The 27,913-nt window shown below is 33.8% G+C and overlaps 4 protein-coding genes across 15 annotated transcripts; 2 read left to right on the top strand and 2 right to left on the bottom strand.

Annotated features, from left to right (window-relative positions):
• The first annotated feature begins 1,305 nt into the window (after positions 1-1,305).
• On the top strand, positions 1,306-4,990 carry LOC120339227 (32 kDa beta-galactoside-binding lectin-like). 2 transcript variants are annotated; one of them, XM_039407313.2, is made up of 8 exons: positions 1,306-1,630; positions 1,708-1,796; positions 2,601-2,805; positions 3,195-3,320; positions 3,999-4,028; positions 4,276-4,364; positions 4,561-4,720; positions 4,832-4,990. In XM_039407313.2, the coding sequence occupies exons 2-8, from the start codon at positions 1,738-1,740 to the stop codon at positions 4,979-4,981; spliced, it is 819 nt and encodes a 272-aa protein (XP_039263247.2). In that variant the 5' UTR covers positions 1,306-1,630; positions 1,708-1,737; the 3' UTR covers positions 4,982-4,990. The 2 variants fall into 2 exon arrangements, with proteins under 2 accessions (XP_039263247.2, XP_077972325.1); XM_078116199.1 differs by having other exon boundaries at positions 4,609-4,720.
• A 30-nt stretch (positions 4,991-5,020) lies between these two features.
• Positions 5,021-11,864, bottom strand: LOC120339383 (uncharacterized). The gene is made up of 11 exons (XM_039407493.2): positions 11,674-11,864; positions 10,891-11,404; positions 10,556-10,613; positions 10,419-10,477; positions 9,871-9,928; positions 8,524-8,706; positions 8,074-8,196; positions 7,541-7,762; positions 7,290-7,448; positions 6,508-6,691; positions 5,021-6,013 (listed from the first exon to the last, which is right to left on the bottom strand). The coding sequence occupies exons 2-11, from the start codon at positions 10,893-10,895 to the stop codon at positions 5,805-5,807; spliced, it is 1,260 nt and encodes a 419-aa protein (XP_039263427.2). The 5' UTR covers positions 10,896-11,404; positions 11,674-11,864; the 3' UTR covers positions 5,021-5,804.
• Positions 11,865-11,995: 131 nt separating this feature from the next.
• LOC120339384 (uncharacterized) lies at positions 11,996-18,138 on the bottom strand. 11 transcript variants are annotated; one of them, XM_078116205.1, is made up of 7 exons: positions 16,181-18,138; positions 15,809-15,876; positions 14,999-15,174; positions 14,042-14,267; positions 13,601-13,762; positions 13,034-13,208; positions 11,996-12,799 (listed from the first exon to the last, which is right to left on the bottom strand). In XM_078116205.1, the coding sequence occupies exons 3-6, from the start codon at positions 15,106-15,108 to the stop codon at positions 13,140-13,142; spliced, it is 567 nt and encodes a 188-aa protein (XP_077972331.1). In that variant the 5' UTR covers positions 15,109-15,174; positions 15,809-15,876; positions 16,181-18,138; the 3' UTR covers positions 11,996-12,799; positions 13,034-13,139. The 11 variants fall into 11 exon arrangements, with proteins under 11 accessions (XP_077972331.1, XP_077972328.1, XP_077972330.1 ...); XM_078116202.1 differs by having other exon boundaries at positions 14,999-15,657; XM_078116204.1 differs by having other exon boundaries at positions 15,513-15,876.
• Positions 18,139-19,903: 1,765 nt separating this feature from the next.
• On the top strand, positions 19,904-27,376 carry LOC120339226 (major facilitator superfamily domain-containing protein 8-like). Its single transcript, XM_078116581.1, has 3 exons — positions 19,904-21,375; positions 25,968-26,001; positions 27,319-27,376. The coding sequence occupies exons 1-3, from the start codon at positions 19,962-19,964 to the stop codon at positions 27,374-27,376; spliced, it is 1,506 nt and encodes a 501-aa protein (XP_077972707.1). The 5' UTR covers positions 19,904-19,961.
• Positions 27,377-27,913: the final 537 nt, after the last annotated feature.

Genomic DNA, 27,913 nt, shown 5'->3' on the forward strand with positions numbered 1-27,913 from the left:
CGATCGTTACAACTGTAGTTCGAAAATACGGGAGCGCAATGTTATTATTTTGCGATTTATTATTTAATTAAAAATCACGCATACTACAAGAAAGAGTCGATAGCCTGCGCAATCACAGAGATATGCGATTAAATTAGCCAATGGCACCGTCGATTGTCACCATTTATCTGTTTTATGGACAGAAAGAGCACACAATATCAACATTGAGAGTGGTAAAATCTATATTCGAACAAATCCTAAACATGGGTGACATAAATTTTTTGCAGAGTACAAATTAAATTCTGTATTTTTTTTTCACGATGAGAAAAATTACTATATCTGTAGGTCTAATATGTGTACAATAATGATAAATCCTAAATTTGATCACTTCATCATACCATTGCATACATTTACCAAACAAATACTATACATTTATTTATTACGTGCGTACAGAAGTTGTAAGTTTATATATATTACATTGTTTCGAAAATTTAGAGCAGTTCGTCGGGATTTAATTTCGAGTGCGTCACGAAATGTATTGCTTCATCTGCCATGTTTATAACATGAAATGACAGTTATGAAAATAGCGCTGAGAGAGACGTACGACTGGCCATAACGGACACTCAGCCGCATCATAATCATGTAATTATTCCACTCGAAAATGCGCCAACTCTTTCATCCAGTAGCCTATGCAATATGGTAAATATATATAGTACATATTAATGTAAAGAGAAAGAGAGAAATGCTCAAAAATATGAACACGAAAGCCAAAACGAAGCAGTATGAAATATTTTTCAGTACCGGTAAACTGACCACCAGATGGCTGAATGCGATCGCTAACCCTCACATGGGCGCAATTTTTAATTTTAATGATGTCATCACACATGCCCCAGGCTGAGAAACAAATCCTATAGAGCCACAGGAATTTGTAAAATGAATTAAAGTAGCCTTCTAGCTTCAACCACGATCTATAACCACTGAAAATTGCAATACAATTGGGTTTGAAGAGAAAGATATCACGACAGCAGAAAGAAGAAAAATACCAAGATAAATACTAACAATAACAGTAGGCCTATCCTAATAACAAAACAATCCATACGTCCACGTCGTGTCAAATAATTATCAGGTGACTAGGACAAAAATTTTTCATTGTTTCCGCTTCCTTGTCTTTTCTGTAACTCGATATACATCACTTTATTTGCTCCAATTGTTGTATATTTATTTGTGTGCGTCATTTAGCTCCAATATTCTTTCGTATTTACGCGAATGAAGCTATGCCGATAAAAGGTATAGAAATGTATAGCAAAGGGACCAACAAAGATTATTGCTCTCCACGTTTCCATTCAATTGGCGTTTTTGTGCCGAATTGGCTAGGTATAAGTGATAGGTTGTTTTATAGGAGTATATTGACAATTCGCATGAGAGTTTATGAGTAGAAATAACGACGCTAAGTTAAGAGCATTGGCAATGACTCACGAGTGTTTGTAATCACGAAAATACTTCTGCGAACATAGTTTAGGTCGATTTAGATACCATATATAAGTAAGAAGATATTGTAAGAAGAAGAAGTAACTCACTCCTTAATTAACACATATACCTACATTCAAAAAACAGCAATTTTTTCATGGCGATGGAAGCAGCATTTAATCCGGTAACTGTTTGATTACTTTTTTAAAGTGAAACTCCAATAGTTTTGTTTTGAATCATATTGATTTTAATTTTCTAAAGGACATTGGGACCACATTTGATATAAAATGAATGTTTGTTGGAAAGACAATTTATGTGTATGGAGAATCTCACAAAGATGACAAGGGCAGGTGAGATATTGTAAAATGACACTATGGCTGGGCATTTTCGAATACCTACTGTATTCAGAATCAAATCGAATATTTTTTCTATTGAATCGAATATCGAATGTTTAGAAGATATTCAAATGTATGGGACATAAGAAACATGTTCCAACCTTACTTCAAGAGAAAGAAAAGAGTCATATGTCCAAATTACATTTTAAAAATATGGCTCCTACGAAAAAAAAAACTGAGGAATTCACCTCGACCTTCGTGCGGCCAAATATAACAAGATGGCGGCAATTCGAACTTTCGGCCTGAACCTTTTCGAATAATTTAATATTCCATTCGGATACTCTATTCAGAAGGCTCATCCCTAGATGACACATGACAACTTTTGCATTGCTTACTCCGGGGCGACGCATAGTGTCAACTTTAATATTCTTATGCATGACTTGTATTTCCTATACACGACTTTGAAAAAGGGAACAAAAAGCCGCGGTACGCTAAAAAGTTATTTGGATCAAGCATCTTAATTAAATTTCAAATTGTTTGATGTATATTGTATATCATTAGCTTATTTCCGAGTGACTAAAACATCATATACAGAATAACTAACATTGTTTTTCTCACAATGTCATAAAGAATTGCATTTCTTATATTTGCGGTAAAAACGTATCTTAGATTTTAAAATTTCATATAAAAAAAATTAGATTTTATAAAATTCCTAAATTGATATATTTTTAAAATAAAGAATTCTTATATTATATATATTTTTTTCTGCAGGCCACATAATTTTGGTATCGTTAGTTGTTTTATTAACTTTTCCATTAGAATTGCTGTAAATCTTCTGTGTGGACCCGATGAGGACGACCAAATTGCTTTACATGTTAATCCACGTTTCGATCAAAAAACTGTTGTAATAAACACCCGGGATAGTCAGGGTTGGGGAAAAGAAGAAAGAGACAAAAAGTTTTCTTTGAAAAAACCTGGAAAACCATTTGCAATCTGGATTGTTTGTCTGAAAGAGCACTTCGAGGTTTGTTTCAAAATGAATGAAAATATGAAAAATAGGAAAATCAAAGCATTGTGTCCTCACAACGGCAATGTTTTGATCAATTGTTGAAATATTCAAATTAGTATCAACTTAAAATCCAATTTTTTTTTATGTTGTCTTGCATCCAAAGAGAAGCGAAAACGAACGTCGAATCAAAAATTTTGCCATGAATAAATTTGTTTCTGAGGTCAATTTATTAGTATTATCATAAACTGGAAAAGGTTTGCCAGGGAGAAGAATCTTAACATGAAGTGTACTGAAATCAATTTTAAGACCCATATAAATAGATTAATCAAAAACGACGATTGGATACTTTTTCCACATGATAAAATCTAAAAAAACTTTTTCGAAACAATTCTAACGCATTTTAGATCTTTATCAATCGTAACGAAGTGTTTGCAACATACAAACATCGTATCCCTCTGAAGCTTATAACCCATGTTCAAGTGGAACAAAATTGTGACATCAAACTTATTTGCTCTGGAATAGAAGGCCAAGTAAGTGAAATACAATAAAGATTTGTGTTAAATGTCCTAAGAATCTGCAAACGTCTCGGAATTTACATTCTGAGGAACTCACTAAATGGAGGAAATCTATTTAAAAGTAGAGCAATAAAGTTAGTGAAATTCAAACTACAATTGGAAAAAAGTCATTTATACGATCACAATTTAATTTTGGTTGACTATGAGACATATGAGTTCTGAGTGAGTGAAATGAAAAAAGAGGAAAAAAAATCTTATAAAACTGATACCACAACCTTTCCGCCGATTTCAACCTCCATGTTGCCTAAAATGTTATTTTTTCGCCTCAAAGTTCTCAGCAATAGCACAGCTATGTCATAGTTCATGTTTCAACTGAAATAGTCATTTAATTATCATATACCTAATATTAAATAAAATTCTATTCGGGTCAGAGTTCAAATAGCACCACACATTATTTGCTACAGTGTCTCAAAGTCTTTTTGTTTGACCTGAAAGGTCGCTATATGAAATCGTTGTCATTATTTAGTTGCATCTCAACTTAAAGTATAAAAATTATTTTCCATCTAGTTGAATGGCGGCTTTGAAGACAATTGGTAGCTTATGATTGATACAGAAGCTCATGTACAGTAGGAATATTTTTTGTACTTTCAGTATACGTTCTTTATTTAAAGATATTCTTGTTTTTGTTTTTAGAACGTTCCCGTTGGAGTCTTGGATGGACATTTGAGTATATTTGACGTAACATGAGTGATTGCAGCAAGCTCCCAATATTTTACAAATATAGAAATCGTTAGCATCGAGAACCTTGAACCACTAAACCGGATTCAAAGTGAAAGCTAAAATTTGAACGTTCCGATATACGAATACAATTGTGAATGCAACTTCATCTGTCTTTGTTATACGGTATACTTGATGTACTCAAACTATTCCTCATTTTAGTCATTAAACTTTTGAAACGGTTATGTTTCAGGCGGTTCCACTGGATATCGATGTTCCGTTTTTTAACATCAGAAGTCATTCCTTCACCATCTATGGAAAACCGACTAACTCCGACAGCAGGTTAAGTTGGGGAACTTGAATGTTTGCAAAATAGAGCTCTGCGTTGAAATAAAAAAAAAAATTAAAAATGAGCTCCTAGTTGCATAGTAATCTGTCGACCCTCTTTACCTCACTTATTTCAACACTCAATCAGTGCAAAATTCTTCTCCTTCATTTTACTAAAATTGTACATTTTTATTTATTCAATGTCATTCAGATTTGATGTCAATTTACGTCAAGGCGACAAAATTCATTTTCATTACAGTCCAAGATTAAATGAACGCGAGATTGTAAGAAATACTTTGGATAAGAAATGGGAAACCGAAGAACGGGATTTGGACTTCCCGTTTCTGTTTGCGAAAGACGTTCCATTTACGGTGAGTTCTATTACAAAAATTCCTTTAACCAATTTGAATATATATATTACTCTCGGTTAAGGCCGAATGGCGGAGTACACACTTCCACTCTATGTGTCTTCTCTTTCGCAGGTAAAAATAATAGTGGAAAAGCATGGTTTCGATGTTGACATAAATGGCATCGCTGCTTTCACTTATAATAAGAGAATCGGTCCATTGAAAGACATACGTAACATCAGCGTCAATGGAGATGTTGAACTCATTAAAATGGTCATTTCGTAAAAGGATATCTAATCAATAGAGCTCGAATGAAGCACTCGATTTTATATATATATATATATATATAATATTTTGGATGTATAGTTATGCTATCTGCTATAAAACACGAACAGCTTTTTTACATTCAGTGCACATTGTGTTCTATTCCATGCAAACCTAATTGCTTAATAAAAGACATAAAAAAGTAAACAGTCTGGTTTTGCAACTGCTTTTGCAAAATTTAGAATATCAGTGCTGTGTCCATTCCTTGTCTAGATTAGATTCAATACAGCGCTCAAAAGGCAAATCATACGATATATATTTCCTCGATGTACTAGAGTTCAAACTCCGCGTTTTCGACCCTCTGAAGTTGGCTATTAAGAAATACGTTCCTCGGACGTTTGTAGACATGAAGTTTGGTGGAGTCTCAAATACAAAAACTTTTTAAATTGATATAACAACCCTAGTAAGTTGGCCCTTTCTTGCCCCTCAATATATTATATATATTTATTTCTAATTTAGATCGAACTTGGTACTAAGGGCGGAGGTCCTACTAGTATAAAAAAAAAACTGAAAAATAAATTTATGTGGCAAAAAATTCTGTCAATTTCCTACTAGAACCAAAAACAAATAATATTTCGTTTTATAATTTCATTTGATTCAGCATTAAATATATTATAGCAATGAATCAATGCTAAAATATATGGATGAGTATACTTGAAAAATAAATTTAGGAAACAATATTATTCGAAAGACGGGAATGTATTGAGGGTGTTGTGTTTTAAGGCTGAGAGCGTCAATGAGCACAAAAACATTGTAATTTAGGTAAAGTATCGACGGTGTGAAACTAATTTTTTAAATTAAATGTAACTGTCACTGGAAGGTGGTCAGAGCCCGAACGAAGCGCTCGGTTCAAATTTTGATTATACTCGGAGCCATCAGACAGAGATGACATCAACTTCAAAAAACTACTGACATCCTTCCGGAAATTAGCTTTTTCATCTCCTAAATTTTTGAACAAAATATCCAACGCTCTCAAATGATGTTCTGCTTCTTCTGAAAAACAAAAATGCTATGGCAATAAAAAAAAGTTTTATTACTATTTATTTTATTATTTATTATTTATAAAAAGTTTTAAATCATATCGTTCGAATCAAATCGTGAACGATATAAGTCGATTTCAAAGTCTCTCTATATCTAGACCTCCATTTATTTCAAAAAAATCCGTGGATTCTATGGAAATCGTTTTCGACTTTAAAGGTTTGTGTGATGATGTCTTCTAAAAAATTGTAATTAGCGCCTCATGCGGCGGTTCCGCTATGGCTAATTAGCGAACCGGATCAGCGAAATCAGAATAAGAAAGATTGTGGGTACCCCAAAAAATTTGATACTACTCTGTTTTGGCCTTCGTTTTGATATATTTAAGTATTGATTTCTTGTTTAAACAAAATATTGAATAGTCTCCGACAAGCTTGCGTCTTGCGAATTGCACTCAAATTTTTAAAATCTGAATACTACATTGGGAAGCCGCATTGGCAATAAATTCTTACCCCTGTCCCCGGCCAGTATATTTGGAATAGTGAGGGATTTGAAGTCTACACGGCCACTTTCGATATCATCTTTCCTTGCAAATACTCGATCGAGAAATATCCCGTCGAAAGTTCGATTCAAAGCTTTTGACACATGTGGAGTTGCATAAAAAAGGCTTAATATGTTGTCCGGTACATTCAGGGCCTGTTCAACAAAAATATCCGTGTTATCGTAGGTTACCAAAACCAATATTTTCGACTGCATCGAATGAATAAATCCGATAGTTACATTACAGTTAGGATAAATGAAGCATAGAGTTTTTATCGGTATTTAGAATTGATGAAATATACTACATGACTGATGGCAACAGATGTAAAAAAATGTAAAGGTTTTATTTATTTTCCGAACATCAAAATTACGTTAGAAAATCAGAGAAGCTTTTTATTACAAAAACATTTTGCTGTAAATAATATATATATATATTGACTATCTGCAATACAATTACCATAAAGTGCCAATACTGATGTGTTTATATATTTTAGATGTAAATTAAAACAACATTGACAACTCAAAATACAGAAGTTTTATCAAATGTCAAAATAACGTTTTATGGATAATTGGAGAATGTTACAAATGTAAAATTATTATAAATAAGTAATTTAAATTCCTCATTTTTGGCCTCGACAAAAGCTTTTGGGCAAATGTAGTCATTGACTTTGAGTAATGAATGACCTATTCAAATCACTCTATATATCATAGCTTACGCTATTCTAAAATAGGATCGCGAAATATATAAACTTACGGTTTTTGCGTCGACATATCCTAGGGAAGTAAGGTATTGCCATGCCGGATATCCGGTATCAGTGTTGAAATCTCCGGACAAAAATGTCAATGGTTTACCGTGTAAATTTTTCTCATGTTCATTGTATTGTTTTGTTACCCATTCTACCATGCGATGTACCTAAAACAAACATACAAAGGAGGCTTCAGAAAATTGAAAAAGAGAGAGCGAGAGAGAGAGGGATGGTGGGTAGAGAGATGGAAAAAACTTACTTGTCTTCTCCTGAGCAACGCATCTTTTAGTTCTGCATTGTGTTGTAAATGACAATTCATTACGGTTATTGGTGGCCCAATCAACGATTCCTTTTGATGTGACATTTTTTTCATTCTAAATACCACTCCTAAAGCAAAATTTTTGTTATCAGAAAGAAGAACTTCTTCCGCTGATAATACCACAAATTTACTCCTTTTGTAAAACGTTGATATTCCATTTTTCTGAAAATAATTTTTGCATTTTATTTTTATAATCTTATTCGCTTCATCGTTACCAACTGGGCGAAATATTTACGCCAATTAAAGCAGACTTATCACATTTGTTTTCATATATACCAAAAACCAATGATGTTTCGTTACAGCCGAAATTGAAAAAACACAGAAAGATATTTACAACAATTCAAATTTATCCGCTGGTAAATATCAAATTTATTATAAGTAAAAATAAATAGAATTACATCTATTTGCGAAACTATTTGCGCATTTATATAAAACCTAAATATAAATCAAACAAAAATTATCATCATACGAACCACGTAGGTATCACTGCGTTCCACATATTCTTTCCAGTGTTCTTTTCCGTGCGCTGTGTGAGGTATTTCTGAATATACATCACGGATTGCTCTGGAAATAATTCTGTGAGTGTCATCTTGTGTCTGGATGGATATAAGAAGTTGAAAGTGCAAGTCAAAATTTGGTTGCAAAGATGTAGAATGTACACGTTTTCCGTAAATTGTTACTCAATAATCCGAAACATTCACCAAGAAATCAAAACTTTTTTTCTGGTATTGGATGTTTACAGCGCTTATACAATGTGCAAAATATACTAGAAGTATTGTGAGTCCAACTTGAACAAAAAAAAGACGGATCTGTAATTAAAATTATGACATATTTTCCTAAAGTGTATTTGACACAGAGGCAATTTTTTCAGTACCAAGAGATTAGCCAACATACTCAACTTCCCATATTTGCCCGGTACTCACTTCTTGCAAGGTAACAATGTCAGCATCAATTCTTAATATTTCATGAGCAATCAGCTTCAATCTCATGTTAATATCAAGAAGATTCATGTCTACAATCCCAGTCTTTTTCAATTTTTCTTCTTCTACCCAAATTGGTGCCAGAACGTTCCACGTTAATATAGAGATTTCGTCTACCTTGTTCAACTGAAATATATATGAAAAGAGTCATTTTCAACTAGTCTAGGCTCTCTAGAAGAATGGTTCTCAAACTTTTTGGGTGCCCTCTTAAGAAATTGCCATGCCACATTAAAATAACTAGCTAACAATAAGCTGGAAAGACGAACGTAGTTTTCTTCAAAACATAGGTAAACATCTAAAATAAAGAAATGTAAATATCCCTAATAAGGCGGGCAAGATCAAATCTAACAAACATTTTTCATTTTTAATTGGCTTCCCGCCATCTAAAAAATTTTCTGCGCCATCTCTAAAAATTTGTATGCCCCACCACTTGAGAATCACCGCAATCGAATGACGGAGCATAATATGATAAATGGAAGATCGGAACGCTCTCTATATATTATTTCATATTACATGGAAATGTGACGTCATATTACTCGTTTTCAGTCGCGAGGAGTATAGGGCAATTTTTATATTCTGAAGAACAAGAAGTCTCCCTTGTCTTAGACTTTATCTTGTAACGATAGTGTGCACTTAACTGGGTGATAGAATTACAAAATATTTAAACATAGGTATTCACGCTGGACTCAAATCATAAGCGTTTTAGAGTGTTAGCCCACGTGACTTCTCTGCAGAAGCCGATCTTGTGCATATTCTGGTTTTGAGAAAAATTTCACCTAATACCGTCTTCATACGAAGCAAAAAGGTCTAATTGGGGCCTTTTGACGGGTAGTTTAACACATTTTTATGGCTTATATAGCAAGTAACCCTGTTTAACCCTAAAACGATTGTAGGGTGATCAACTATATTTTGAATGTCGTGCATTCGGGCAACTACAAATTGATTTGTCGGGTATTCGACCATGGGGTATCCAATGGAATTGGTGTACGAGTGTACGGTCACTTCCATTACTGAAATTCTTTTTGTCGGTTAAGGTCTAAATGGAAGCGCCTTCAGATATCTGGACCTATCGTGTTTTATAATTGGTACACCGGATTCTTTCCGACGTGCACAGATGACTAAACTAATGGCCGAAGCTGTTGAAGAAAGTCGATATCCAATGGCATACTTTTAACTTAATTCTACCTTGTCGTCGTTTAACCACTTATAGGCGTGTGAACATAAAACTAGTAGGAAACTAGTAAAAATAGTAGGAAATTTAGTATAATTTTGTAATAATATTTCACTCACTTCGATATTTTTCATGTAATGCGATGACCCATAAGCAAGCAGCATCAGTAGTTGAAATCTAAACACGAAATTGTAAACTATAATTGCTATCTTCCAGTATTTTATATCATATAACAAGTTGTTAAATATGAAATTCATATTAACATATAACCCTTATTATAGCGCACTGTTTGAAACAAGTTGCTTGGACAAGATAACATTGCATCCCACAAGTGAAAAGCGACAAGGCACGCTGCAGATTTGATCACTGATGTCTGAGAGAAAATACGATTTTTTGCTCAGCATGTTCACTTCTTTGTACTTAGTTATTTCTGACGTAACGACGCGTTTTGTTCCACTTTCTGGTGTAATGCATAACCCATACTCTCGGAAAATATGTGTGGAGCACTATATAGAAAATATTCTAAAAATGCTTCGCAGCGTTCTATGAATATTTTTTAGTATTTTAAAGATTTTAGTTTACATTTTCCCACTTCCGAACTGTTTGAATAAATTTAAGGTAATATCTAACCCTGACGTTATTGTTGAATATGTGCCAAATGACTTACCTATCTTTGTTGTTATTGTTTAGCGGTAGCCTCAATGCTTTAGAACGTTTCGATTCATACTTGAAAAAAAAAAAATTTAGTTAACTATGGTTATTACAACTTTTAAATATAAACAAATATTCTGATATTTGAACTACCTTTAATCCGCAGACGATATAACTCATCCAAACTATAACAACAGATATCACTGAAAACCTAAAGTTAGAAACAAAACAAAATGACGTTAATTTTTGGACCACATTCTAAGTTTATTTTATTGAACTTTTTTTAAAAAGTTTTTAAAGCAACTTTTAATTCAGTTTTCGTAAAAAAGAAAATTGAGCATATTCTACATCTACATTTTTCTACTTATTTCAGAACATCCCAAAAGTGATCAAAAGATATTGCCAAATTTACCCTTCCAAACAAAACAAAATTGAATAAAAAAAATTTCTGGAATATTCAATTTGAAGCTCGTTTCAAATACTCTTACCTCATGCTTTCTGCGCCACAGTTTGCCAGACGTCGCCAATCTACTCTAATTATATTTAATTAGTACTGTTTATATTAGAACAATTTTCTGCTCTTCTAAATATGAACTATGACACGTTCTAATGAGTGCCTAGCGGCGAACGTAGATGGATTTGGAAATTACCAAAAACAGAACGCCGTCATTTGTCAATTTTAAAGGATTCTCACGATTAGCATAATGGTATAAAACTGGAACAAGACTGAAATTTTAATCACTCATTTCAACTTCCATTTATCTTATACTTAAGTTTCATTTAATACACATCATGCTCTAGAAAATATGTAGACTTCAATCTTTTGATAATAAATTTATTCTCTCTAACTTATGGTAAAATAAATTTATCTTTCGATCAAAATAGCACGTTTATAGTTATCGATTTTTATCGAAAATTCCGCTGTCGTTCGTATGCACTTACAGCGCCATTACAACAATACAGTGGGTGTAGTCTCAGTTATTTATATCCGGATGTTGTAATCTAAAGTAATTCGTATTGAGTCAATATAACGAGCATGGACACTTCCATTTAGCGATTCATCACTACAATATTATTTTTCAATCATTTCATTTCAATTATTTTTGAACATTTTGCCCAGTTTTGATAACAAGTGGATATAAAATGTTTGCAATGCTAACAATATAATGATAGGACCTATGGCAAGTTGTTAAAGTGTTAAAAATTATCATCTTTCACTTAAAATCAAGTTTTAAGAAGCAAATTTCTTTTCGGGCCCATCTATAGTTTACCTTTACTTTAATCGCCATACGGTTTGACTTATCAGAAGTTATCAGAGCAGACTCGATTGCAAGTACTCATTTTAATATTTCTCCTTTCTGTTGAACTAAGATGTGAAAGTATTTTCGAAATCTTCACACTTTAAAAATATACCTCACATCAACTTTAGACCCCAGCACTCCCATGTAAATGAGTTAGTTATCTTGAGCGATTTCCCTATTTTATACAGATACGATAATTCTTGACACTATTGATTCGTGAAACACAGCTCCGCCTATACTACAGCAACACTATTCATTATGATATTCTAAACCTATGCTGACAGTCAAAATATTTATGTTCATCTTGAGATTCATATTTTCATTCAAAGTAATAATATTAAATCCGATAAAACGAGAGAGAAGAGAAATAGTAGAGAAACAGAAAAAATCACGAAGAGCTACAGAGATAACTTTGAAAGAGTATTCAACAAATGCAATTTTTCATGGAAAAAACATTCAAATTCTTTTAAAACCCAATTGTAATTAAAACGTATTAAACAGCATCAACGTGCGAACTGTAGAATATATTGCGCATTTTTCTGTTTCGTAATATAGTAGCAAAATGAAAAAAATGCACAGATATTTATAGTTTTATGTCGATTTCGATCAAGATAGGCAAATGATCTGATCCCATTCGAAAAACACGATTGACATTCGTATCATATTCTGATCCATCTTTCGATATTTCATATAAATTTGAGAAGGATGCAGATTTCAGGCGAAAACTGATTACATTGGTATATCCCAGGAGTGAGCAACATTTTTTAGTATAAGAGCCGCATACCGCAAAACAGAAACATGTGAGAGCCGCATAATTTTTGAAATTAATAATACTGTATCAGAATACCGTGAAGTGAAAAGAACTTTACACAAACGTATAATGACAATATTGCAAAGTGTATATTCTTCAAACGATTAATGAATTAAAAAAACAAAAAATTGTTACGCTACAGTTTCTTTTAGTTTGAATAATATATAATTATTGCCAGCGAGAAGAGCCGCATAAAAACTCCGGCAGGCCGCATGTGTCTCGCGGGCCGCGGTTTGCCTACCGTTGGTGTATCCTCTAACTCGACTTCGATGTAGTTTTCTTTATCTAAAAATATTAAATTGAAAATAAAATATTTGACTTCAAGTATGAAATTAGGTTTATTGATTTGTTAGGTATTTCAATTTGTCATACAATTTTAGCCATTATGTTTATGGAAATGGAAAGAGGTATTTACATATTAGTTTAAATTAAATCACCAATAATTGTTGTATCATTATTTATTCAATGTTCAACTGAAAAGTTTATAAAAACAAATATGCAAATAGATATAAATCTTACTTAGAAGATCAGATTTAATATCAGGTATCACGACGGATAAAATTTTGATTAATTCATTTGTCATGTCCGACCCACGTATGAATGTATGATCAATAGGAATTTCAGTTCAAACTCCCAAACCAGGAATAAGAAATGGTACGGGATAGAAAAATGTATCCTTTCCAGTTCCAGACTCCTATGAAATACAAAAAGATAACTTGTCACATGCTACTCAAGAAAATAAATTTAAAATTATCAACTTAAATTCAATAATATGTTCTCTTTCGAAATGTTAGTAATTTCTCCGGTTTGTTCAAGAATTATCAGTTTATATAAATATCAATACCAATTGAATTTCATGTTTTGATTCCTTGCATACTTATTATTGCTCTAATTTTTATGATATGTTTTTTATTCTAATAACAATTTCCAGTTAATTGTCAAATATGACATGTATGGCAGATTGACCAGGGCGAGCTTCCATTATGTTTTAGATTGATACACTGGTAATTGTTTTAAATGGAATATTAATTAATATATTGTTACATTTGTATCCGAGACGGTATTACATAGACTCAATTGACTCACCAGTAGAACATCTACATATATGTTGTCAAGAAAACTTGTGGAAGCAGGTAACTGATTTCCAGTGTTCATGTCTCCCGTAATCATAACGATTGGAATAGAAGTCGGAATCCTAGTTTTGATTCCTGTATATATCCTCTTCGCCTCTTTCATCATTACAAGGCTCTTAAAATAAACAGCTTCGAGTTAAAAACAAAAAACAGTGATGTGACTCTGCGTCGTATTAGTATCACCGGGATTTCAAATTCATGAATAATTATATTTCCACTTTAATCTTGTAATTGCTACCAGAGTAAGAATTTTACGGGTCAACATTGTGTTGATATATTAAGTGCTTATTCTATTTCAACACAATGCCGTTCATGACTGATGGACTATTCTACATAGAATGGGGATGGTGACACGCAACAAGAGAAAGAGAGTTTTTGCTGTTATTCAGGTTACCTGACTGACTCTAACTTTGATCTGATTCGCCGAATACCCAGTTTCCAGAAGACAATTAATAATTATAACTGGGTTTCCTCTTTGCCTCGGAGATGTTTCTAGTGAATATGCATTTGTTTTTGGCCTCAGAACTGAAGCTAGAGCCACATTTCCAGATGGGCTGGAAACGTATTGTGCCCAACAAGTGAAAACTTCTTCCATTTGTAAAATATGGCAACTCCGTTTCCTGAGAATAGTAAGCAGGTTATATATACGTGAGTTGGGTGTTAATTTACGATGAGAAGGTTTGTTTTCATACTCCACGTTCACGAAATATTTCTCCAAAAGTTTCTCAAAACAGAGCCGGGAACCGCGATAAAAGTTGACATAAATACGGGAAAACATATTAGCCTCATAAGATACTCTAAATATTCTTCTAAATATTGATAAGTTGATAGCGAACGCTCCAGCTATAGGAGAGAATGGTGTTTTCGCATTACAGGCAACAACAATAAAAATATTTGGGCAAAACGACCATAGAACAATTTCCTGAAAAAATCATACTGTCTCTATGAATACAGAAAAAATTCTGTAAAGCACAGCAAAGATCTTACAGACCAGTCAGTTCGGTAGATTAAAATATTTTACAACATAGGTTGTGTCGTTAGACAAGTATGATCCCCATAATTATTTTCGTATGGTGCGAACGCAACTGGTCTATAATACCGCGGTAGGCCCCCTATTCGTTTTTTGATTTTCAGCCTGGACTTGCAAAAAATTACTATTTGTGACATAAATAAATGAATATTAAATCGACAATAGTGTTGTTAAGAGCAGTATTGGCTTCGAAAATAAGCGAAATGGAAGAGACAAGACATATGAAAAGAAAAAAGAGCAAGAAAGAAATGAGAGAATGAAATGAAAAAAAAAATAACTACAAGATAAAATAGAAAATAGATAATGATCAACCAAAACTACCTCTTGCAGTGTGACAATATCTGCGTTTTCGTAATCTCCGAAGAAATTAATTTAAGTCGAATATCATTATTGAGAAAATTCATGTCCCAAAAATTCCCAATCGCCATCATTCCGGGTCTATCTACCCATATTGGTGCTAATATATTCCATGGAAGATGAGATATACTCACAGTATTCTGAATTAGTAAAAATGCGTAATACCCATGCCAAATGGGAATTCATATTATCAGTGAACGATTTCGAATAGAATTGCATTAATCTATTTCCATTCAAGCAGTGGCAAAACTTCTTGAGACAAAACAAATTCGTTACCCGACAATTATTGTGATATTTATCTTTGCAGTTTTATCAGATATTGACTATGTTCTAACGATAGCTAACAAATACACTTGCTATTTTATGGAAAAAGATAATGTTATTCCTATTTATCTCTTAATATTATCTTGTTTAAGTATCATTGTGACAACGAACACATACGGATGCGAAGTAGGAAGTAGATGAAAACAAAAATGACCTGCAGTTCAATGTACAATATCTAAGTACTCCATGTAATTTTTCATTATTTACATCGCCTAATCGATTTCCGCATCTACATCAGGCGATGGCATAGTGATTTGAGTTTCGAACTGCGTTGGGTTGGGGTTTCAATTTAAAGATCTCTGAATAAAAAATCTCATCTTAAGCACATCAACCAGGACGGGTTAAGTAATACCGAACGGGAGAATACTGGCTTTTCTAGTATCAGTGGTTATTTGGCCAGAGCCTTATGTAAAGTGAAGGTCGAAACGTTTCGCAAAGTAAAATTCTTACCCGTATCGAGTCTTCCGAAAGACAATGGACGAAAATAAGAGCAAACACTATTAATTACCAAAGGTGACCTGGAAAACGTTTAGAATAGCAACTGACAACAATCATAACATATTCTATCAGTCATAGTCTGTATCAGTAATACTATTAGGATTGTTGTAAAAATAAATCATTTGCCAGTTGCCATCGGGAATGGATAGGGAGTTAGTCTGACTGATAGTTATATATATTTACAAATTTAAACTTATATGAATAATTTGGTAGATACCTAATATTCCATTTTAGGTTCAAAGATAGCCAAAATCGTGAACGGGTGTTTGAACTTATCACCACGCACTACCCACGCTACGAATAACAATTCGAAAATAGACTTACCTCATTCTAGCATAAAACTGGAATTTTCTTCCCTATAATATTATAATGTATTAGTAATTATCTGAAAAATAATTGATAATACTGGTATATATGTTTCGCTCATAGACGAAGTGGGGCGAATGAGCTCATGCAAGATCCGACGGAGAGAATGACACAGGCACATAAGACAGGCCATACAATTCGATTTCAGCAAAAAAATAATCCATATTCGTACATCTCTGAAAGCTAAAATCTGCATGAATTCAAATTGAATGGGATGTGCCTTAAATAGTTGCTGATAGTCTGCTGCAATAACATCTTATCATTACGTATAATGTACAATGTATATAGTCCCCCTTTTTAAAATACCAATTGTTTTTAAATGTTTGTTTACGGTTTGACCTAATTCATTTCGCATTTTCAGCTCTTATTGTGTAGGTAATTACTACACTTCTTGGTGTTATTTAAAGAGATTTGGCATTAAAATTTATTTGCTATTAAATTTTATGATTAAAGAATCGTAAGGAGAAAACAATGAACTTAATGAATGAACTTAAACGCACGAAGGTCTGTAGTTTAAAATCAGAATGCGCGTCAAATCGGTCTCGACAACACGGTTTAGTTATCTCATGTATATATGAAAATCTAGTTTTAAGCCATATATGTGTTTAATTAACAATCTCATATATAAAACACAGCACAACTTAATCTCCCCAAAATTGACGTGAACGCCGGGTTGTTTTATTGATGAATCCAACAGTCGAATGCCCCACTGTATTTGAGAACAAAATGAAGGTATATAGTCATAGTACATAATGTATCCAATTAAACCAGATTGTTTTGACGTTAAAATATTTCATATTAACGTGCGTTACTTTCGAGAGAGTCTCTAAGAGTCCGCTAATTATTAAACTATACGAGAATCACACTTTCGCAATATATATAATATATATACATTTGACGTGGATTAACTTGTAGATGTTTATGGGACAATGTTTATTTATTTTATTCAAATGCGAGTTTGCACCAGAAACGACAAACAACGCTATAGACAAGCAGCCACTGGTACATAACAAGACACTATTTTCGGACGAATTTAAATCTGTGTGCTTGGGGATTGCAACTCAATATATTAAACACTGGGTGATACGGTGGGCATAGGATGCAGCCATCGGGACTAGCGTTATAATCTTTGAAAATGCCATAACGCTCGCGTATATACTTTCATATGTACAGAGTGAGTGAAAACACCATAGTCAACTGTTCTCATGAAAATGTAATCATGCATCTACCCCGGAATAATATCCGGTTAATGCCACTGAAGTTAGATTATTATAAGTTTGGTTAGGTGATTGCCGCACTTTCATTTGTATATCTTAGTGGGAAATTATTATTAATGAAACAGACAAATATAGATGGTTAAATCATCTAACCTATAAGTTATTCTAACCGAATTATTCTAACCGAAGAGTTGGCGGAGGGGAGATAACATGATAGTGCACTAATACGTATTGCCCTTCTTTTTGTTTTTTAGCCATAACCTAGACATTGAACATCCGGGCTTCATTGAGTCAGCTAATATATAAATATGTGGGTGAAAAGGCAACTCTAGAACAATAGCCTCCGTGATCAACACATATTGAATACCGGCAGTTGCGCATATATATTTAATGAAGTGTTTCAGCATTACTGAAAACTTAGTAAAAAGCAACAATAATCGAATGACAAAGCCAAGAATTTGGCTTTTAAGAATTTAAGTTTGATGCTCATCTGTAATTTTAATTACAACTCACACTGGCATTATAATTTGATATCGTTTCTTGTTTAAAATGCCTCTTGTTACTTTCTACTGTCAAATTCATCCCTATATCGATATTGAATTATTTTGTCCAACATAGGCTACCGACATACCACAATCTGTTTTTAAAGTTACCTGCCTAGAGGTTGGAACCTACTGTTACACTTCCTGGCGAGTTACGAGCTGCCGGGGTGTACGGAATGACCAATTTATATATGATCTGCTGCCTGTTCTCCTTTACAAATCTAATTTCACAATAGAACAAATGTACCACCAAACATTTTCTAGAATGGTCAAAAGTGAACTTGCCCTTCGGCACAAAATTCTGTGCATTCACGTATTTTACAACTTGCTTGTTAAAATTATTTAATTTGCCTGAAGCAACTTATTTATCAAATGTTATCGGTATTTATGAAGAACTAACTACTCATGAAAAGCTGAGTTTTCGTTGCGATATTTTTGGAAAAAGTCGTTTCTTATTATATAGATAATAGAAAATAGTAAAAATATTATTGACAAATAGACGAGGCTTTCCATCCAGTTATTCGATGGCATGGGAATATTTCATGCAAACTTGAATGACGCGGATCTGGAAAAACAGAATTTTATATTTTTAAGTTCTATTTAATTTTTACTCTTTTTTATTTAGGTATAAATCCTTGCGCACACCGCTCAAAATTGAGGTTAGTAACGATAATTTTATCTAATATGGCACATCGTCATGATGTTATTGCACTGCAAAACAGAATAGTATTTAATCAGAAACAACGCGATGATAATGTTTCTAAAATTGGCCGATTCTAATAATCCAACTCTCGAAAAATCGGGTTGGATATTTCAGCTGAGATTATACAGATATTACACTATAAAGCCTCTTAAATTCGTAAGTTTGACTATGCTTTTGTGCTGTCGTTACGAAAAAGCTGTAGCCTACGCTGCATCTAGTATCGACGTTAGCCTGGGATTCTATTAAGTGTACCCCAATAAATTTAAATAGAACCCTTACAGTGTCTGTTGTATGTATGAGAGTGTGAGGGCATGGGCTACAAAAACCTTACTAAATTAGTATTGTAAAATATTTATTAATCATTAAAAAAAACTGAGAAATGCAATGACTTTTGGATTCGGGCTCCATTGGACTCCAATGGAGCTCTAAAAGAAGTTTCGTTTGGTCGCGTGGTTATAAAGAACGTGATTTCCACAACAACCTCAACAGGAACAACAATTTAGCAGTTCGATCTATACAGGTTCACCTCGTGCCTTAACAGGACATGAGACTGTTTTTTACACAGTTGCCAGTAATGCAATCACAACAGATCTTGCCACGTGTTTTGAATTGGGGCTAAACATCTTTTGAGCAAAAATATTTGAAATAATCACATGCTTAGTCTCGAGGCTAAATTGTTTGCCCGTCTTTCACAATGAAAGAATGCGCCCTGATTACATGCTGCAATATCGGGCCATACTCGATTTTGCGCAAATATTATAATAAATTTCAGCTGGGCAGTACTATCGCGTGATCTACCCGACCCAAATCAAAGTGTGCGTGTTGCAAGACCTAATATTTGGGTTAATATTTAATTGAGCTATGACTATAACGCGAACTAAATACACACAGAACTATGATGTGAATGATATTCATTCAGCTACAGACTACGGATACATATCGGAAATGTGATAAGAACCTGCGCACGACTTTCTATATTTCTTATTAGAATATGACAGAGTAAATTTGCTCTCAAAGCGTCTGTAGGTGACAATGCAGCATGTTGAAACGTAGAACAATTTCACCTAATATACTTGTCAAATACATAAGCAAATACTAAACCCTTGTGTTGTATCAGCGCATGACGCAAACGTTTTTAGTTGTAATTCTTACAGAGTACGATGTACAATAACGTTTTATTCTGTATTTACTTGTTAATATTAGAAAGTGCCCTGTTTTATACCGTTTGTATTTTGACAGATCAATCGCTGTTTTTATAGGTTAGTTCAAAGCTCAAAATGAACAAGAAAATTGTGGTTCGAAATATCTGCATGGGACTATTTTTCTTCTTCAGCGGAGTAGAATATGCTGTGATTTTACCGACTTTGAATGGATATCTTATAACGTTCGATGCAAAACAGAGCTTTTTAGGACTCGTCTTGGCTGCATTCAGCTTCTCTGGAATGATATCTGCTCCCATTTACGGTATAATCGCAGACAAAACAAGATCGACAAAATTGTGTGTTATCGTTGCAAATTGTTTTGAAATATTGGGTAATATCCTATACTTTACTAGTACAAATGAGTACATGGTGTTAGGTGCAAGACTTATTGCCGGAATTGGTTCAGGCGCAGCTTCATCTATATTTGGCATGATAGCCAGGACAACTACACCTGAAGAGCGTACGAGCGTGTTTTCACTCCTTATGTCATTGCGACAGATAGGAATGATAGTGGGACCAGCGTTTAATATATTTCTACACGTTTTGGACTTTTATATTGGAAAGTTTCATATCAACGAGTATACATCTCCTGGATTTTTGATGACTATAATATGGTTTCTTCATAGTGTCTTATTGATAATTGTGTATAAAGACGAAGATGAGAAAAGGCAAAAGATAGAAGAAACGCCGACTGTTGATGGAGTGGTTGAAATATCTGGCGATGGAGCAACGGGAGTTCGTGAGGAAGTCAGAACGAAACGTGCACCCTCAATGCTTGAGAATAAGAAAGTCAAGAGTTTTGTAAATGAATTCCTTCGAGAAGAAATTGTCATCTGCCTGTTTGCTACTTTCTTTGTCATGTTTGCTCAAACGGGCCTGGAAACTGCTGCAGCACCAATGACCCTGCTGTTTTTTGGTTGGGGCGGATTAGAAAATAGTTACTTATTTTGCGCCGGGTCTGTAGTCGTAGTTTCCAGTTTTGTAGCTTTGAGCTTTTTAAGTAAAAAATTCTCGGATCGGCAACTAGTACTATTCGGATGTATTGGTATGATAGCTACATATATCATGTATTTTGTTTACTCAGCTGTTCTGTCGTACGCAGAAAAATACGATGGTAACCCGAAAGATTGTCCAACATGGCTACTTCCAGTTTTTGCCATAAATATAACAATGCTGACCATTGCGGTGCCTTTTCTCTGGGTTCCACAAGCATCGCTATTTTCGAAAATTACCAGTAAAGAAACTCAGGCTTTTAACCAAGGAGTAAGAATGGTGACATTACGCATGGGTCAAATTATCGGTCCCATATGGGCTTCCCCTATGACAACAATAGATAGAATGCCTATTATGCTTGCCGTAGATTTATTTCTTACATGTATGCTGACTACAATGGTTTACCTCTCATACAATCGACTTCAACCATTAGAAGATTTACCAAAATTGGATCAAAGCGAGGATGAAGAAAAAACTCCGTTATTGGGGGCAATAAACGACTGATATGTAGCGATATTCTATTTTGCGTTACATCATATGGTCTTAGAATTTTTGTCAGTAAGTTTTCGCACCAAACTGCGAATACTCTGTTTTACCACCTCTATGCAATAACAACCTTTTACTCGATTTTTTCCGCTTAAAATTTTCGTAAGCTTAATTTCGGTTTACCTTTTCGATGGTCAAAATTACATTTTGTTAAGTCTAAAAGTACTATTACGTGTATTTGCTGCCCAACATTCTGGTTGGGGCTTCTCGTACTTATGAAACGTTGTAGAAGTGCAACATTTCTGCATTGTCGTTACTTTAATTACATCATCCAATTTTAGCAAGTGAAGAATGAATTAATGTCTTATCATTATTACTCTTTTCTAATTCAGTTGTTTTAATTGTGAACGTTTTGTTTTTATCCAATCCTATTTAAATTGAGCTTACTTACTACAATATGTCTCACTGGGAATTTTTTAACAATCTTTCAGCTACAATTTTTTATACGCCATTCCATTTATTTATATGCCAACAGCCAGAAATGTCCAAATTTAAGGGTCATAAAACGATTCCAGATTTTTTCTATGTATTTACTGTGATATTTTGATATATTATTGTTGAAAATGTGCAATATTTTTTAAATAAGTTGGCTGGTACTTGAGCATTTTGCAATAATGAAAAAATACATATGACAATAGTCCTTCTTTTACTTTTGGGTTATTCATACCGTTTAATATTGATGTATAATATCAACAAAAAGCATATATCACGAGCATATGACTTCTCAAAATTAATCAGATCATCCTGAAGATCGAATTCCAAAAATTGTGGAAGAGCGTTTATAGTTCTGATAATGTTTAAACAGCAGGATTCGGAGTCGCAGTAAAAGACCATAATTATGATGTAAACACCTGGAGGTGATTTCGTTTTTGAGCCAAGACGATCGAAACTATTAATCTACTTTGAATAGGTATACTCAAATATGTATATTCCATTATGATTCAAACCAAAAAAACTTCATAAAATTAAATAAATTGTTATGCAAGAATAATATTTTACTCTATAGTGAGTCATATATTCTACATATATATTAGAATTTTGAGTTATGATACGATATGAATACGCTATAGAAATTAATAATATGACTAGTAGAATTGGGTTGCTGGAAACAGCAATAAAAATTTTCAATTTTGGTACACTTGCCAGTTAATTTTATTAAACGACCTGTGTACCTCTATGAAAGCCAAATATTCTATCATCAATTTCCCGAAAATCATATGAAGTAATTCACCAGTACACCGGAACGTAGTATGTGCACCAGCTTAGGGTTAGGCCATAATTTCATGTACAACTACTAATAGAGTCATTTGGCTAGTCCCCGAACTGGTAATATAACTAAAAATAGGAAAATTGGAATAAAATTATGGCCTAACCCTAACCTGGTACACATACTACAATAAAACTATGAACTCAATTAAAAGTATAAATGGGTTCAAGCAGATTCATATAAAGGCAGTAGTATCAGGCAATGCTTCAGTCATTTGCGATCGAATCTCCTCCGTCAACGCGAGGTACCGATTACGATTACGTGGTATCTATAACAAGATTAACTTATTTATGTTACTAACTGCATAGTATAAACGGCGTAATTACCGGAGAAATCGCTAGCACATTTCATAATCTACTCATAGTTGAATCCAAACTAAATATGTATCCTATGTAGGCACGCAGCTAAGGATATTCAAAGTTATAAATTTGTCTGTCTCGCACACTTTGTCAACTATCACAATGTTGAAACTTACTTATATCAAAAAGCAACATCATTCCACAGTGGGCGTTTAGTTTTTCACATACACAAGTACGATCGTGAATTGACTCGGAATGCGTAAAAAAACAAGAAGACGAAACACTTTTTTTTTGTATCGAACTGAATTGTGGTGCAAATTGCCCCATTTCGGTCAGAAACTAAACAGTATAGCCGAAACTGCAATAGATATCTTTAAGGAACTATATTTATTTAATGTGAGGTGAAATTGATTGTGAAATTGATGACCCCCTAGGAATGTCTATTTACTTTTGTCTGCAATTCAACTAAATTGTTACAGATATTTGCACGGACCTTCAGACTTTGCACACATGTAGAGGTTTCAAACGCATACTTGTACTCGGTAACATAAATATGTACCAGCGATCGGATGCATGTTTCGGCAATACTTATTCATCACACGCATTCGAACCCAGTGGAACGTATATGTTGGCAATTGTACCTATATTTTGAGGTTCTTTACTGTGTTATTCGTGAAAATATAATACTCTGTCGGAAATTATATATATCACTAATGATATATTCATACTAAGCTACAACAAACCCCTTAGAAATTGGTTGGCTGTTACAACGTAATTTTATTGTTACAAGTTCCTTATTGTCAATTTATATTTTGAATTGGATTCTGGATATAGTTTTGTACGTTTATGTATGCTTTTTCCAAAATTTTATTAGGGTTGTAATTTTTGTAAGTTCTGTTGAGTACAAAAAAATTGCCATGTCAATATGAAAACGAAAAATGTTGTGACAGATACCAGCTGGTGCTATCTGATTGAGAAATTCGAATTAGGCTATGCTTGTAAATAGACTACACAAGGGAAAAGTTGCTTTGTTTTATTTTTTACACAAATTGTGATTGATTTTATGAGACATATGGAACTTGTCAACGTCGGCATTCGACATTTTCTGATTAGTTTCGTTACAATTTCTCAGAACAACTGTACAGGCGACCTGAAAGTAACAAGTGACACAGAACAACAAGTAACATTTTGTCTTTAAAATCCAAGCAAAAAACGGTATGACGAATTACCAATCGGTTCAAATCGACACGACCGGGTACTTTTATCTTTCGAGAAAATTTCACAGACTAGCAAAATTCTGGTGGAAATATAAGCAATGTACTATATCGACAAGGTGGAATTTGTTCTGAATAAATGTTTAAATGTATATATATATATATATCATTCTTTTAGCTTATTCCGTAAAGTCAATCAACTTCTTGGAACAACCTGAAAGCTTGAATTTCGGTCGAATTCCAAAATCGCTGAGGGCGTTAATAGCTTTGATAATGGTTGGAACATCTGGATTAGGAGTTAGTAGTAAAAGCCCATATCATGTAACCACCTGAGAATAGCAAATTTATTATTACTTTGATACAAGAATAATTCAATTTTTCATTTCCGCTCTTGTTACCGTTTACTATTTACTTTTTCATCGCAGCTAATGTTAAAAAAGTAAGATTCGTTGTCCGTCAAGTGAAGTGTCTCGCCTTCGCGACTGTTCAATCGATTTTCTACGTTATATAAACAAATGAAATTAATGAATTAATTTATTAAATGGGAATATTGAGATTAGAATCCTTCCAAAATCATTTAATTACTATATTACTAACTATTATATTACATACCTTATCCCAATCAATCCGATTTTTGCTTTGGGGAACGTTACATACATTTTCCCCTCTTATAACCACAGATAAAACATATAAAATTCAGCAAAAATATTGCTTCCTTAATCTCGAATGGAATGAAAACCACTGAGTACAGACATAAATAAAAACTCCAGACAACTGCAAATATTTTGGTTCGTGAACGATCATGTCATAAACGGAAATGATTCGCAAGGCGTTGCATGTTGCTTCGACATTTCTGTATTTTTTGAAAATGTGAATCGGGAGAATAATGGACTTCGTGATCTTCAGCTATGATATTTAAGGCGTCAAGAAGTATTATATTCAGTGAGCCCTTGATTATACCACTCGAGTAAAAACCCGTTCAGCGCTTTTTATCAGTATATATCACAAAATAAGGCCCGAATAACAATGAAAATATATCGCTAACATCGCCGTGAAAATAAAGCTACAATTATAAGAGTATCACCGAATTGAGCTATAATATGAATGTCTTACAATAAACAGAAATCTGAAATTTCATTTTGCTTGTAAAAGTATGTTTTGATTGGTATAATATGTTTAGTGAAGTAAATTATCCTCTGTCTACTTTATTTGCTTTCAGTAAAATATTCAATCTGCTGTGTTGGACATCCCTATTTCAAGCAAAGTTTGACAATTTGGTATGATGACACATTTGAATTGAGCCCTCAATTTGTGAAGCAATGCATGTTAGGCAGATGGTATTACGAGACGTTAAAGCAAGTTTAAGTCACATGTAAAGATGTGAGTTCCAGAATTTTGAATCAACTTCAATTAAAATCCAATCGAAACAATTTTAAGACTAGGTTCGTTATTTTGATTGAAACGACGTACCTATCCCAATGACAATAAATCGACAAGCCATGCGCACAATGGTGGAATTCACTGAATAATTGATTCATATCAATCTGTCCTATGGATATGATTTGGTTTAGTCAATAAGGCAATAAAATAGATGGAATAATGCTTGACGATTTTTGATCCTCCTTTATCACAATGTATTCAAATTACAATTTAGAAAATTTTAGACTCTTTTCAAGCCCCTGCGACATCTCCAGCAAACCTAGGGGACTAATCAGGGTTTTGTTTTTTAATATTTCTGAAAAAACATCTCGTGTAATGTAAGTAAAAATTCTTGTTTTGACTTTTACTATTATCGCGTACATTTATCGCCAAGTTTGTACCTACACCAAAGTCATAAGATTTTAACAGGAATGTTTATCGGAGATATCAGAGAGCCCTTTCGTGCAAGAAAAATATCTCACGAGCCTACTACAATCCAAAAGTAATTGGATCAAGGCCGCCTTCGACAACGAGTGTGTTGCCATAATGAAGAATATTCTTAGGTCGGCAACCTGCGGATTTAGTTAGACCAGCGGTCGGCAACCACCGGGCCGCGGCCCAGCGCTGGTCCGCGGAAAGGTTACCGCCGGTCCGCAGAGAGGTGACACAAAAACAGACAAGACCGTAATAAAATTTCTACAATATAAACACAAACCCTACGATTAATAAACAACAGCCAACAGCAAACCAGACAAACAATTCACAAACATTTGCTATGTCAGTATGTCGCAATAATGCTGGGTCAATTGTTTCCACTACGCCCCTAAAAGAATGTTTCTCATCAGTCCGTACAAGCGATGAGCATATATGCTCATTGGGTATAAGATATCTGCAACAAAATAATTCTCGCTAAGAACGTGACTACTCCACTACTGGCTCATTGCTAACCGGTCATGCCTAGTCAGTGCTAATTTTATACTTCAGAATCCGGATAATCATAAAGTTAGCACATCGGGCAAAAATAGTTTTGGCAAAACAAACATCAAGCAATACCCAGACCAGAGTCAGAAGGTCTGCACTACAGGCATTGGTACCTTTCCCGAAATCTTAATTAATGTGAGGCCTGGTTTTCAATATTGATAATGATAACTGCAAAAAGGAAATATCAAAGTAGTCTGGATGTAGTGCGTCAATGTCGACCATATGGGAACAGTTAATGGCCAGCAAACAAATACAGATATCGCATCAAATAGCATCACTTTCGTTTTTTAGTATATTGTCAACATGAATTTCCTAATGTGTATAATTTATTGCATAGGCTTAGTCCGTTTGTATAAAAGTGGTCCGCCGAAGGTTTGGTCAGGCTTTACCGGTCCGTCACTTGAAAAAGGTTGCCGACCACTGAGTTAGACGATGAGACACACTGGCCTAGGCTATGCTTTTGTAATACCTCTCTGATACAATGACGTCACAACTAATCTGTTATAACGTCATAATAGAGATTTCGAGTTTATTTATTAGCACTTTTTCCATACAAATTAAGTCATTATTTCTGTTAATACTGTTCGGTTAATTTAAATTAGCATACTTTGTTTTTAAGGTGAAAGGAATAGAGTTTTTCAAAGTTATACAAACTCATTTATTTAACGTATTTCCATTTTCGCCAGGTGGTTTACAGGGCGGTTTCGTCGCAGGGTGGTTTACAAACGACTTATCTGCGCCAACCACGTTCGCGGACGCATTGAGCTATAGCCTGAGAAGGCGTATATGGTCAAGTCATCGATATTTGTGGCATTTCGAAGAGTTTATTGCGAATACGAAGTGCTTGGAAGGTTTTGAAATCCATTTTTCTTTAACATATTCAAGAAAAAAAATAATAAAAAACCTCGATTTAAAACAATTCTCTTTGAACAAATCCCAAGTAATAATCAACGAATCGGTATAAATGTATTTAATTCTTCGGATAAATGAAAATAATAATCTTTTTAACCTTAGTCACATGCAAAACTTTTTCATAGTCGAGTAGTCGTGTCATATTATTAAGACAATTGTGCCGTGTTGTTAGCTGACTGGTGTAAACATCATAAACTGCGTGAACGACTTGTTCGGTATATTCTTATAAAACAATAGTTTGTAGCTGGGCACGATATGTAGAAACTTGTAATGTTCTTTGTCATGTTAGTCAGCAATGTAGTGTATTTTAATTGAGCCATATTTTTATATAATTTATTTGAGCCTTGCTCTCTTGTTACGGAGTCTCTCTTTGATCCATAAAAAGGTGAACTGGAT

Source organism: Styela clava, chromosome 9, assembly GCF_964204865.1.
Source record: "Styela clava chromosome 9, kaStyClav1.hap1.2, whole genome shotgun sequence".
Taxonomy (NCBI): domain Eukaryota; kingdom Metazoa; phylum Chordata; class Ascidiacea; order Stolidobranchia; family Styelidae; genus Styela; species Styela clava.

What these genes read in the sequence shown, in the direction of transcription:
- LOC120339227 (XM_039407313.2), top strand. Translation starts at nt 1,738, where the DNA reads ATGTTTGTTGGAAAGACAATTTATGTGTATGGAGAATCTCACAAAGAT. An exon ending in TTGGAGTCTTGGATGGACAT is followed by an intron (nt 4,029 to 4,275) that starts TTGAGTATATTT and finishes GTTATGTTTCAG; the next exon opens with GCGGTTCCACTGGATATCGA. An exon ending in CGAAAGACGTTCCATTTACG is followed by an intron (nt 4,721 to 4,831) that starts GTGAGTTCTATT and finishes TCTCTTTCGCAG; the next exon opens with GTAAAAATAATAGTGGAAAA.
- LOC120339383 (XM_039407493.2), bottom strand. An exon ending in ATTACATGAAAAATATCGAA is followed by an intron (nt 8,707 to 9,870) that starts GTGAGTGAAATA and finishes TATATATTTCAG; the next exon opens with TTGAACAAGGTAGACGAAAT. An exon ending in ACATTGTTACCTTGCAAGAA is followed by an intron (nt 8,197 to 8,523) that starts GTGAGTACCGGG and finishes ATATCCATCCAG; the next exon opens with ACACAAGATGACACTCACAG.
- LOC120339384 (XM_039407494.2), bottom strand. Translation starts at nt 14,425, where the DNA reads ATGTTTTCCCGTATTTATGTCAACTTTTATCGCGGTTCCCGGCTCTGT. An exon ending in TCAAAGTTAGAGTCAGTCAG is followed by an intron (nt 13,763 to 14,041) that starts GTAACCTGAATA and finishes GTTTATTTTAAG; the next exon opens with AGCCTTGTAATGATGAAAGA. An exon ending in TATATGTAGATGTTCTACTG is followed by an intron (nt 13,209 to 13,600) that starts GTGAGTCAATTG and finishes TGTATTTCATAG; the next exon opens with GAGTCTGGAACTGGAAAGGA.
- LOC120339226 (XM_078116581.1), top strand. Translation starts at nt 19,962, where the DNA reads ATGAACAAGAAAATTGTGGTTCGAAATATCTGCATGGGACTATTTTTC. An exon ending in TCCGTTATTGGGGGCAATAA is followed by an intron (nt 21,376 to 25,967) that starts ACGACTGATATG and finishes GTGTAATGTAAG; the next exon opens with TAAAAATTCTTGTTTTGACT. An exon ending in TTGACTTTTACTATTATCGC is followed by an intron (nt 26,002 to 27,318) that starts GTACATTTATCG and finishes GTTTCGTCGCAG; the next exon opens with GGTGGTTTACAAACGACTTA.